General features: G+C 42.3%; 1 protein-coding gene across 1 annotated transcript in view; it reads right to left on the bottom strand.

Moving 5' to 3' along the window:
• LOC121456136 (F-box/LRR-repeat protein 20-like) overlaps window positions 1–13,597 on the bottom strand; it is a 71,596-nt gene that overhangs the window by 11,518 nt on the left and 46,481 nt on the right. Inside the window, 5 exon segments of the mRNA XM_041663988.1 lie at window positions 161–221; window positions 2,206–2,336; window positions 3,183–3,257; window positions 4,989–5,115; window positions 7,817–7,912. Coding sequence (XP_041519922.1) covers window positions 161–221; window positions 2,206–2,336; window positions 3,183–3,257; window positions 4,989–5,115; window positions 7,817–7,912 — 490 coding nt within the window.

The raw sequence follows: 13,597 nt of genomic DNA, 5'->3' as shown, positions 1-13,597 counted from the left end.
GCGGACATCAGGTCAATAGCTCATGCACAAGAAGGCTCAGAGAGCCGCAGAGAACGCAACCCTGGTCTCACACCTATACTACTGTTTTTGCTGCTTCCTCAAAAATAAAAACCCCCAAGAAAACCTTTGGACATAAGGTAGAACCTAGGGAAATACTCACCCTCGCCAGAGTAGTGAAGCCCACATCTGTTAACTGGGAACATCTGGCCACTTCCAGTATTCTATTCAAAGAACAACGTGAAAAGAAAGTTAGGTCTTGGGTCATGAAACCTGGTTTTACTAAAACAGCAAGAATTTAAGAAAGCAATCTTTTATTCTGACAGCTTATAATTCGCAGTGACTTTAATAACTAAACAAGTCTGTACACAGGTCTTGCTGTTTGTTTTCATGTGGTTATCATAAAATGGTCCTGTCAATACCACATATCAGGGTGATGTAATCAAAGAATACAGAGGAATATAAATGAAGCTTGTAGTTAACGACCAACTGCATTAAAAGCTTCCTTGGTGGCACACTGCTTACCCAGAGGGCAGCCTGCTCCTAGAAAACAAAAGGAGATGGAGATAAATACTCGGCTTCAGTTCATCTGCTGCTGACGTAAACTAGTCTGGCTTTCATGTAGGTCTCTGCAGATTTCAAGAGCTTTAAAAACTCGACGAGAGGACAGGTCTGTCCCAGGTATGAAGTCCTGTGTTCAAAGCTGCCTGTCTCCTGGGCATGCAGAAGAAAGCCAGGATGGCAGCCACTCTCCTATTCAGCCAGCTGCTGACCACTGACCTCATACCCACAGGCCTGGGAAATCAAAGGCTGCTCTTTTCTGTGCAAAGTCAGGTAACAGCTGTGCTATGTGATGGTGCCAAAGGTCACATTCCCTTCAGTTATAACTGAAGCCGAAAGGTAAATCAGAGCTCAGTAAATCATCATCAGGTAAGAGGAAACAAATGCTGCATGGTGAACATGGCCACAGCCGCGCTGGAAACTCTCACAATGGAACAGACACATGAAGGTGGAGCTGAAGAGCCCCGGCTTTAAGCAGAGAAGGCCGACACACTGTCTTCTGGATGTTTGGTTATTTCTCAGCCACGGAGAAGACCTCTACTCTCAGACTGAAGGCACTATAACCTAGGTACTTTCAGCACCCACAGTTAGGCCACCACTAGGCAATCATCAAAAAAGTCTTTAGATTTGAAACTTTATAATTGTTACTGTGTGAGAAAGTGCCTTTGTGGGCTCTGTGCCAGAGGAACTGTCTTGGAATCCTTACTCAAGCACTTAATGGCACCCCTGGACTCTGGCTTTCTCTTCTAGGATATGTTAAGAATCAGCATTCATAAAGCACCTAAAATAATACCTATCACTGTAAGTCACGGGGCATCATGTATGCTCTTCTGGAATACCACGGCTCTGAATGTGGTATCATATCTGAATGTGCATCAGAATGGAAACGCTCTGGGTGAGCATCCAGACACTCCCATATTCAAGCAGATAAGACCTACAGAATAATGTAGCTGTTCTAAAAGATGATAAACGTAGTTAGGCATGGTGGCGCACGCCTTTAATCCCAGCACTCAGGAAGCAGAGGCAGGCAGATCTCCGAATTTGAGGCCAGCCTGCTTTACCTAACAGCCAGAGCTATATACTAGAGAGAATAAAATCTCTATTTTAAGATTATCTGAGAATAAATCTCATCTGAGAATAAAAAATAAAAAAATAGGAGGGTCAAGGGGAAGAGTGGAGGAAGGGAAGGGAAAGGAGAGAAATGTACAGCTCAATAAAAACGAACAGATAAGTGAGGATAAGCACAACACAGGAGGGTCTCCTGCAGAACTAAGTTTAAAATTTTTCTTCATTGATTACAACATAATAGCCTCAGGATGGGCTTTCAAAAGTGGAGAAAGCAATCTCCTTGAGTTCGAGGCCTGCCTAGTCTACAGAATGAGTTCTAGGATAGCCAGGACTACACAGAGAAACCCTGTCTCGAAAAACCAAAGAAGTAGTGAAAGGAATTTTAAGAAAGTACTAACTTTTCCTACATGACCAGTAAGATCAATTCTTGATTCATGTCACTTACAAAGCCAGTAGATAGCCAGCTAGAAGGGTAGTGGCCTTGCAGTGACCTTAAAGTTTCAAAATTCCAAGGAAAAACATGGATAAAGGCAGCTTCTTCATCTCTTGATTTTTTTGAGCTAAATGAACAATGTTTACCTAAGACGAGGGCAGTTCTGACCTAGAGCGTTCAGGATGGCATCTGTGATATTGGAGCACCCAGAGGCACAGAGGGACTGCAATTTATGACACCCTCTGCATATGGTGATGAGACCTTCATCTGTGATTTGCTAAAACAGACACAAAAGTGAGAAAAATCAATATACATTATTTACAAAAAATACTTCTGTGGAAGCAGCAACACTTAGAATCTAGGCAGCCTGAGCATCCAGAGACCACCCCAAACCTAGAGGCAACAGTCTCCTTCTAGCTCCTGCTGACTCTGTGGCTCTGTTTGAAGGGGAGGAGTTAGACCAGCTTGAGGAATGTCATGGTGAAGGTGTAATTAAAAAGTTATAAAACCTAGAAAACAGTTAAGGACATCAGTATTTTTTTTCTTTTTTGAGACATGGTTTCTCTGGGTAACAGCCCTGGCTGTCCTGGAACTCACTCTGTAGACTAGGCTGACCTCAAACTTCAAGTATAGCTGAAAATGTCAGAGTTTGTTTATGAGCAAACACCGGTAACCCTAACACTGGAAGGACTGAGGCAGGAGGATAAGCTCAAGATCATCCCGAGCTATGTAATCAAACTATGTTGAAATAAAAAAATATAAAAAAGGGAAGGATATATAAACATTTGTGCGGATCTCACTGTAACTCAGGCTTCCTCTGAATTCATGGCGATTCTGTTTCAGGTTTTCAACTGCTGGGATCACAGGTATGATTTATTACATCTGTCTGTCTTTGAAATGGTTTACTATGCAGTCTAGTCTGGTCTAGACCTTGCTACACAATCCATGCTGGCCTCCAACTCATGATCCTCTTGCCCCGATCTGCTTAGTGCTGGGGTTTCAGTGCAGGGACTATAGGTGTGTTATCACCATGCCTGTAAGACACTGCTTTTGACGAAACTTTCGTAATAATGTTACTAGGAGAAATTACTAATACAGAAGCATTATGGGAAGGGATGCTTACTAAGCAAGTTTGCAAGTTCAAAGTCACCAGCTCAGGGCAGTGTGCACCTATGTACTTGAGAGCTTCATCTTCTAGCTGGAAAGATGAAAAAATAAGAGATTACTGACATTGTTTCAAAGTAGAAAAAGACTATACTCAGTGATCAATACATTCTCAATACAGCTTACTAAGTTGCAAAGGAACAATGAACCACAAAAAAACAAAACAAAACAAAACAAAAAACCACCCCCCCCAAACCAAAATCTAAAAACAAAAAACATGATCACATCTCATTCCTAGTAGTAATAGTTACCAGGATTTTAAAAGTTATTTTTTTTTCAACCAAATTCTTATCATTACTATCAAATCCAGAAAAAGATTAAGGCTAGGATTTGTTCTCTCTTTTGTGAAAGAGTCTAAATATGTAGTCCTGGCTATTCTGGACTTCCTATAGAGACCAGGTTGGCTGTGATCTCTATTCCTGTGTCTGCCTCCTGAGTACTGGGACTACAAGCTTGAGTCATCATGTCTGGATATGTGTTTTATTTCTAACAAATTAAATATTTATAATAAGTTGTGAAAAGATTATAAAGGCAAAGCAGTTTTCACGTGCTTACATTACAACCCATACAGAGTCTGTGCTGTCGTTTAAGATTTTTCGGGAAAAGGCGCTGAGAAAGGACTTGCCAGAGTCTATCTGCTACTGAGCAGCTGGGTCACAGTGATGCACCCCATCAATATTTTTCAAGATTCCACAAATAACCAGAAGCTCAGCTGCTGTTTAAGGCAATTGTATATCCAGAGTTCTGCTTCAAACAAAGAAATGCTTCCTATTATGGTAAAACTGAGGGCATTTTTTTTTAATATTTATTTATTATGTATACAATATTCTGTCTGTATGCCTGAAGGCCAGATGAGGGCATCAGACGTCTTTACAGATGGTTGTGAGCCACCATGTGGTTGCTGGGAATTGAACTCAGGACCTTTGGAAGAGCAGGCAATGCTCTTAACCACTGAGCCATCTCTCCAGCCCCACTGAGGGCATCTTTAATGGAATCCACAGTATATCGTTAGCAATCCCTGGTAAATGCCAGGCACATCTAACTCCACTACTCTCCGATCATTTCTAACGCTACCTGACCAGTTTATTTCCTCTTCTTTCCATTACCCCAGGAAACGGAGTCTTATTTGTTTTTTTTTTTTTGCGTGTTTTAGAATTACATTTATTATGTGTCTGCACACGCAAATTTGCAGGAATCAGTTCCCATTTTTGTGGGTCCCAGAGATTTAACTCAGGCCATCGGGTTTAGCAGTAATCTTCACTTGCCATCAGAAAGTAATCTCTTATTTGTTTTTAATATCACTTCTTTTTTTTGAAACAGAGTCTTATGATGTAGTGTAGGCTGGCTCTGAACTCACAGGGATCCTCCTGTCTCAGCCTCTCAAATGCTAGGATTAAGGGGTGTACCAGCACGCCTGGGTTTGAGAATTTAATGAAAAGAAGTGCTATCCTGTGGCGTTACAGCAGGAGGTAAGATGCAGCTGCTGTGTACCTGGCACACCATGGACAGTTCCTGCTGGTGACAAGTATAAATTGCCAAGATTGCCCTTTTTGCCTAAGCAGCTCTAAAGAGACTTTCTCTTTAGTGCAGACAAACGGCTCTGCATGAGTGTCTCTCCACCTTGTCCCTTCTGCCCCATTTACACTTTGGTCGGGTATCAGTTCTTCCCATTCTTCAGCTCTGAGATGTGTCTTCACAGTCAGCAGCAGGCACCTCCAAAGAGCTCCCAGACCCTCACTTTCACAAGCCATCCACGGAGCATTACCTGTGTGCAGCCTTTTAAGAACAAGGCCTTGAGACCCCCACAGCCTCTCACTAGTGCTTGAATGCCATCCTTGGTTACTTGGTCACACCAGGAAATATTCAACTGCTCCAACAGTGGACAGCCCTCACTTAGGATAAAACAAACAAGACAAATGTGTCACGACCTCCTCTCCCATTGCGGTGTTCACACGGACTGTGTCACTCGGCAGGGAACCTGAAATCCAGTTTACCAACAAGCACAAACAAAGCACAGACTGTTTTCCAGGTGCAGACTGGAAATGGAAATTAAATGACTAGTTTAACTTTACAGAGTAACTAAAGACAGTTCAGAGTCAAGCTCAGATTTTTCCATCAAGGAATTTTACTGGTATCAAAGGCCTACTAAACTTTTATTAAAAAAAAAATCAGAAAGGCTCTATATATTTCCTTATCTGGGACATTTCTATAGAGTACTGTTTTCGCAGGCCGAAGTAAGGCTAGATCATGTTCAACCTTTCTCCAGAATACACTAGCTTCTCCTCTGAATCTCTCAGTGTACTCCACATGAAATCCTGAAGGATTTTAAATCTATCGCTGCAAACACTGCTTGAATGGTTCTAAGTTCCTTATTATTCCTATTCCTGCTTATAGAAAAGTCCTTAAATAAAGCCAGGAGATCTAGGTTTAAGCTCATCTTCAACATAAATCGTCTGATTCCAGGCAAGTCACTTTAAGAAGTTTGTCTGATTAGCCACATCCTGTCCCCAGTTTGCCCAGACTGAGACCCTCATGCCTATCACCCGCTAGCATGGTAATACAATGTACATTTATAAATCTCTTTCCACCCACAGGTTCCGTGATGGGCACAGCATCTTAGACATTTCATGGCTACTTCAGTAGTACCCAGAACCTTTTCGATTTTTTTAAAAAAATCTACACACGCTTGTCCTATCTACTGCATAAGATAAATAATAAATGAGGTCATTTGTAGGAAAGTACCTTATAAATGTCAAGGGTCACCATATTTATGGCCTTACATGGCAAGCAGCTTTAGATTCATTGTATTCAGGAGGAAGTTTCAAAAGGAGCCATGTTTTATGTCACTTACACTCTCTAATTCTTTCTCTCGTTCTGAGATAGGGTCTTGCCATGTAGCCTTGGCTGGCTTAATACTATGTAGCCTAGACTGAGCTTGAATGTGCAGTAAGTCTCGGGCCTCAGCCTCCTTAATGCTGCGATTGCAGGTATGCAGCACCACAATAATAAAGAGTGTGGCTACCACTTTAATTTTGTGGTTGTTGTTGCATTTTTCTACACTGGAGTTCTGGCTGTCCTGGAACTCATTCTGTAGACCAGGCTGGCCTCAAACTCACAGATCTGCCTGCCTTTACATCCCAAGTGCTAGGATTAAAGGTGTGCGCCACCATAGCCCTGGCCCGGCTTTACTTTCAATGTGTGTAAGCAGAAGCAAAACAAAGAACCCTAATTACTAAGGAAAGTCTAGTTAAAAAGTAGATTTCCAAAGGGAATGAGTATTCCACTCTTTTAAAATACATTTTATTTGGGAACTGAAGGCAAGTTCAAGGTTAGCTTAGAATATATGACATGCTAGCTTAATTTTTTTTTTCTAAGTCAGGTCTGGTAGGTCTCTAAAATCGCAGCTACTTGAGAGGCTGAGGCAGGAGGATCATAAATCTAAGGCCAGCCTGGTCTACATAGAGAGACACTATCTAAAAATTAAAAGACAAAACCAAACCAAAGAACCCCAGAGACTTCTGGACACACAGGCAAGTTTATCTCTGAGTTCCAGGGAGACCTGGCGAGGACCTGTCTGAAGGAAAAGAGAGGCTGGGCACTGAGCTTGGTGACAGCACTTGCTTTGCCTGTGTAAACCCCTAGGTTCAACTGTGAAGGTTCTGCAAACCTTCCATAAATAGTCTGTTTTCTAGACTCAGTCTCACTGTGAAGTCCAGAGTGGCCTTCAACTAAGGATCCTCCTGCCCTAGCCTTCCCTGTGCTGGGATTACTGGTGCGAACAACCTCCACCTTTACAGTACTTAGACAATATGAGAACACTCAAACAATGAGCACTGATTACGTCAGGCAGGTTTCCCTCCCTCCCTCCCTCCCTCCCCCCTCCCCTCCCTCCCTCCCCCCTCCCCCTCTCTCCCTCCCTCCCTCTCTCCCTCCCTCTTTCTTCTCTAGTCTGAGTGTTCTGTCTGCATGCCAGAAGATGGCATCAGATCCCATTATAGATGGTTGTAAGCCACCATGTGGTTGCTGGGAATTGAACTCAGGACCTCTAGGAAAGCAGCCAGTGCTCTTAATTGCTGAGTTATTTCTCCAGTCGGCAAGGCAGCTTTGAAAGTACTTTATCTGTGTCAGGTTGAAGCACATGAAAGTCTTCAAGCCCACCCTGTTGAATACAGGCACGACTTTCTACAGTGCAGGCTGACAGTATCTCATGTAATTCTCATAACAATGCTACAAGATTACAAGGAAAAGCTCTTCAGGCCATGTTCAGCCACAGCTGTTAAGACAACCTGGCTCCAGACTCCATTTTAACCAGTAAGCTGTAAAAACACATGGCATTTTCTTTTGTTTTTTAGAAAGCAGTCCTCTATGAGTGTCTGCTTACTAATGGATAACCCATACTACTCTGTTCAAAATCCCTAGTTGTCTCTGGACTTCATATTAATGTACCGGTGATTTAATGTGAGCAGGGGCAAGAGAAAAGGTCTGGGGACTACAGTACACATCCATAAAACAACGCTGTCTTCAGTTCCAACTGTATTATCAGTTATTTTTTCAAAGTATGTATTAATAGGCATAGTGTTACAGGAAGTTTACCTCAGAGCTTTGAGAGACATGTTTGTTATTGATGTACAGGAAGCCAAGTCGAGGTGCCTGAGTTTGGAGCAGAACTTGCTAAGGCTAGTACAGGTACTGCAAACAGAAAAAAATAATGAATACACATTAAAAATAAAGCAACCGGGGTACCAAGACAGCTCAGTGGGTAAAAGCACTTGCCACGCAACCTGAACGATTCGGATTCAGTCCCAAGGTCCCACAGTGGAAGACCCTCCCAAAAGTTGTCCTCTGACCTCATTCCTGTGCTGTTGTAATTGTGTGGCTGCACTAACAGTCACACAAAAATAATAAACTTCAATTCTGCTGTATCACACCCCTTGTTAGCAAATATGCATGTATCAGAACTGTAACAACAACAACAAAAAAGCCTGCTTTGGGAACTAAATGGAACTCCATCTTGCCGATGTGCATTCCAAACTTGAGTCTGAACTGCTCCTCCGTTTTAAGTTGTCTTTGCTTTCTCTTAGTTAAGTTTGGTAGTTTTCAGTGTACAGGACTGGTACACCCTTCACTGCATTTATTTGTAAATACTGATTCCTTTTGAAGTTATTAAGCTAAATCTTCGTGAAGTTTGCCTCTGTGTGTGCCCGTGTACAGATGTGGCCACAGGACCTTGCGTGCTCTTCTTCAGCCCCCTTTCTTGGCACAAAACTTCTCACTGGCCAAGAGCTCACCCAGGAGACTAAGTTGGCCACGAGACCAGGGATCTGTGTGTCTCTTTACAAGTGTGTGCCACCACAGCTAGCCTTTTTTTTTGGATTTTTGAGACAAGGTTTCTCTGTAGCTTTTGGTGCATGTCCTGGAACTAGCTCTTGTAAGACCAGGCTGGCCTCAAACTCACAGATATCCACCTGCCTCTGCCTTCCGAGTGCTGGGATCACAGCTAGCTTTTTAAAAAAATATTTATTTATTATGCATACAATATTCTGTCTGTGTATATGTCTGAGGGCACCAGACCTCATTACAGATGGTTGTGAGCTACCATGTAGTTGCTGGGAATTGAACTCAGGACCTTTGGAAGGGCAGGCAATGCTCTTAACCACTGAGCCATCTCTCCAGCCCTCACAGCTAGCTTTTTAATGTGGGTTCTGGGGAACTGAACTCAAGTGTCAGTACTGAGCAATCTCTCAAAAGCTGTTTTTTTGCTTGAGACAGCAAGGTCTCATGTAGCACAGGCTGGCTTCAAACTCACTATGCCACCAAGGATTGTCTTCATTTCCTGATCTCGTCTCTAACCTCCTATGTGTTTTACACTTCCTGACTTGAAACTTTTTTCTTAAATTTCATTTTTTCTTTGTGTCACTAATGTATAGAAACAGATTTTTTTGAATACTGATCTTCTAACTAGAGGATTATTATTGTTTTTGTTTTGTTTTTTGAGTGTTTCTCTGTGTATCCTTAGCTGTCCTGGAACTTACTCTGTAGAACAGGCTGGCCTCAGTCTCCTAAGTGCACCACCACACCCTGCCAGACAGTGGTGGCGCACGCCTTTAATTACAGCACTTGGGAGGCAGAGGCAGGTGAATATCTGTGAGTTCGAAGCCAGCGAAGCCTACAGAGTGAGTTCCAGGACAGGCTCCAAAAGCGACAGAGAAATCCTGTATCAAAACAAACAAACAAAAAATCAATTTCTCTAAGTTCTCTGTGTAGCCCTGGCTATCTTGGAACTTACTATGAAGACCAGGCGGGCCTTGAATCTAGATATTCACCTGTCTTGTCTGCACTGACATGAATCACCACGCATGGCAAAATAACTCTAGCATCTTACATAGTTGAGGCTAGCTGGCCTTGCTCTCTTGACCCCTTTTACCTTTGGCTCTCCAAGTGCTATGGTTTCAGGTGTACACGACCAACTCGGAATTACGTGTGCATGTGTGTGAGGCATCAGATCTCCTGGAGCTGGATGTGGTGCTAGGAGCCGAACACCCCCACATCGCCCACACCCATCATCCCAGACAAAGGGTTTTGGGCTAGACTGGGCTACAGAGAGTTAACACAATAGCATATCTGTACTGGGGATTACACCGAGGGTCTTACATTGAGAGGGTGGTGTTCTATCACTGATTTGTGTCTCTCATATATCTAGATATTTTATTTTTTTTTTTGTGACAGAGTACCACTGAGCTATTCAATTTACTCAATTTGACCTTGAACTCACTCTGCACCCTACGTGAGACCTGAACTTTCCTTCCTCCTACCTTAGTTTCCCATGTAGGCTTGTTTGAGTTACATAGCCTTGGACAGCCTGGTACTCGCCATGGAGCAAAGAGTGCCTTAATTCTCCTACCTCAACCCTGGGTGCCAGTGTGCACTCCCTTGTTAGCCATGCATAAACTGGGGAAATTCCCTAAAATTAATCACTTAAAATAGTATTTCTTTCGGTTTCTGTGAGTAAACAATTCAGTTATTTTGCATTGATGCCTCCTTAAAGTCTCCTAAGACTATTCACAAATTAAGAATGGTTGCATGGTTTTGTTGTTGTTGGTTTAAAAAAAAAAAGGAAAGAAACAGGATTTCTCTACATAGTCCTGGCTGCCTAGGAACTCACTCTATAGACCAGGCTGTCCTCAAACTCAAGAGATCTGTCTGTTTCTGCCTCCCAAGTGTTGGAATTAAAGCCACCATGCCTGGCTTGGTTTTATATTTTTATGCTTATTCTGTTAAAAGAAAATGACCCTTTTATAATATGTGAAGTTATATTTAATTTTTCTATTTTGAGATAGTTTCATGGACTTACACAAGCTGGGTAATCACTATACCCAAAGCTGTTCTGAAACTCAAGGAAATACTCCTGCCTCAACCTCCCAAGTGCAAAGACAATAGGTAAGGAATCTTTATGCCTGGCTACTTATTTCCATTCTACTCAAAAGACTTGAGAGTTTTTTCGTCTGTTGAAGACCTCTAGTTTAGCTCTTTAGTTGTGGAGAGAACACTGTTCGTTATTTATTAATCTTGTTTAGTCACCGGACTATGGTCTACTCAGGACTATGCTCTAAGTGTGACAGAAAACCATGTGTATTCTCCAATTTCTGGGTAGAACATTCTGTAGGCAGAGACAACATTTTCCATTCTTTTGTTTATGTATATTTTGGAGGGACAGTGTCTTACTATGTAGCCCTTCAGGGCTTAGATCTTGCTACGCAGATCAGGCTAGACTCCAGCTCACAGAGACCTGCTTGCTTCTGCCTCTGAGTGCTGGGATTAAAGCATCAATGACCATGCCTAGCCACCCATCTTTATAATTTTTTGGTTTTTTTTGTACGTGTGTTGCCAGAGGTTGAATCCAAGGATTCGTACATGGTGGTCACTCCAAGGCGAGATGCACACCAGGTCCTCTTTCATGTTCCCGATAAAGGATCAAAGTGGTCTAGCCTGGCCTTAACCTACAGAACCTCTCACCTCTACTTCCCAAAGTGCTGGGATTCTAGCACACCTCCTGACTGAATTCTATTTTTCCCGAGGGAGATTTGTTATTTATTTGTTTAGTGTGGTCTAGAGACTCTAATGGAAGTCTGTCTCATCCAGACCCTTGAGGCTGCTGGTGTTTCTACTCAGCCACAGCTTCAGCTAAGAGCCCAGTTCTCCTCAGTGTCATTTCATTGATAAATGCAGTAAGCCCACCCACACAGTAACCCCAACATGTTGGTTTTTATAATCTGCCTTGTTTAGAGATTATTTAGAGCTTCTCTCAGAGTTGGTGGGCCAAGAGGCCCGGGCAAGAATTTCACAGACTCGAAGCGAGGGTTTTAGCTAAATGGTAGTTTGCTTAACATGCACAAGGCTTTATGTTTGATGTTTAGTACTAGTATTTATAGAGAAGATGCCATGTCTAAGACTTTCAAATAATGACAAAATCATAGAGGATAAATCAGTAAGAGGGGTCAATGGACAAGAATGTCCACAAATGTTAACAACTGAAGCTGGGTCATGGGGTCTGTGTTCATGAGAAGCAAGCTAGGCCATGGGCTCCACCTCCTGCACTGAACGGAAGTCAGCAGAGGTGATTTCTTGACCAACATGGGTTAGAATTCAACTTGAGTTTCAGTATGTATTTGCTTTCAGTTTCTAGGAACTGCTATGAGACCTATTCCTCCTCCACCCCATTTTTGTTTCGCTTGAGACATATAGTTCAGGCTGGCCTGGAACTCACTATGTAGCAGAGGCTGGTCTTGAACTCATGATTCACCTTCTATCTCCCAAACATCCAGCACTGGGGTTACAGACACATGTAACTTTTCCTATCATGCATTTGTTTTTGAGACAGAATTTCATATGCTGGTCTTAAATTGGAGATTCTTCTAATTCTGCATACATGCAAGCAGAAAAGCATAATAAATTAATCTTAAAGGAAAAAAAAACCTTTAAGTTTTCTGAAAAACCCCAATCAGTTTAGAAATAATACTTATTAATAAAACTCAGTGCTAGGGACCAAACCCAGGCCTGAGGCATGCAGCATATAATCCCACCGCAGAGCTTTGTAATTGTTTTACTCTGTGTTTGGTGGTACTGAGATCAAACTCAAGGCCTTACAGATTCTTACATCTCAGTCTTTTTCATGTTTTTTTTTTAAAGATTTATTTATTTATTGTGTATACAGTATTCTACCTACATGCATGCCTGCAGGCCAGAAGAAGGCACCAGATCTCATTACAGATGGTTGTGAGCCACCACCATGTGGTTGCTGGGAATTGAACTCGGGACCTTTAGACGAGCAGGTAGTGCTCTTAACCACTGAGCCTTCTGTTCAGCCTTTTTTTCATGTTTTTGAGACAGGGTCTCATGGTAGCCTGGCTGGCCTCAGCCTCAAACTAGTCCTCCTGCTTCAGTCTCCCATGAGCTGTTACCCAGGTCCTCAGCCCACTTCTTAGAGTAAAAGAAGCAACAGTGTGACCTCAGAGAAGAGGACTAAAACACAAAACATACATTCTGTGCTCTAGGCGTCTACTTCTCTCTAGTAGCTTCAAAGATTCATCTTTGCAGGAGTACATTTTGAATGGGAACTCTGTAACCAACAGAGTTCATAACTGTCAACACACTTCCATGGCTTCACCTCACAACATCTCTACACTGTGTTCAAGTGAGGTTTGATTTGCATTACTACCAAAGGGTACCCCTCAGAGAAAGCTTTTCTGCCTGCTTGTGCATCTATTGTGGCTAGAATATTCTATAATATTATAGAATATATAATATTCTATATTATATCAACTTTTTTTATATCGTGAATGACAGGCACAGTTATTTTCTTTTTTTTTTAGAATTTTCTTTATAATTTTTAACTTTATATGCACTGGTGTGAAGGTGTCATCTGTGAGATCTCCCTGGAACTGGAGTTACAGACATTGTGAGCTGCCATGTGAGTGCTGGGAACAGAACCAGGGTCCTCTGGAGAACAGTCAGTGCTCTTACCGCTGAGCCATCTCTTCACCCCCACAGACATTTTCTTTTAATTTTATTAGCTGTTTACGTCTGTGTTTATGATTTTAATCTTTTTATAGAATTATCTGCTATGTGTCTTTTGATAATTAGCCCTACAGTGCGTACATTAACTGCAGTTTCAAGTTGCATTTTAAGTATCAAAGATGAGTTCAAAATAAGCTTCCTGCCAGGCGGTGGTGGTGCACGCCTTTAATCCCAGCACTCGGGAGGCAGAGGCAGGCGGATCTCTGTGAGTTCGAGACCAACCTGGTCTACAAGAGCTAGTTCCAGGACAGGCTCCAAAACCACAGAGAAACCCTGTCTCGAAAAACCAAAAAAAAAAAA

Source organism: Microtus oregoni, unplaced genomic scaffold (assembly GCF_018167655.1).
Source record: "Microtus oregoni isolate MIOR12 unplaced genomic scaffold, Mior012 000015F_ref0000493, whole genome shotgun sequence".
In the NCBI taxonomy this organism is placed as follows: domain Eukaryota; kingdom Metazoa; phylum Chordata; class Mammalia; order Rodentia; family Cricetidae; genus Microtus; species Microtus oregoni.
The sequence above is the reverse complement of the archived record's forward strand: the minus strand, read 5'-3'. Positions and strand labels throughout refer to the sequence as shown.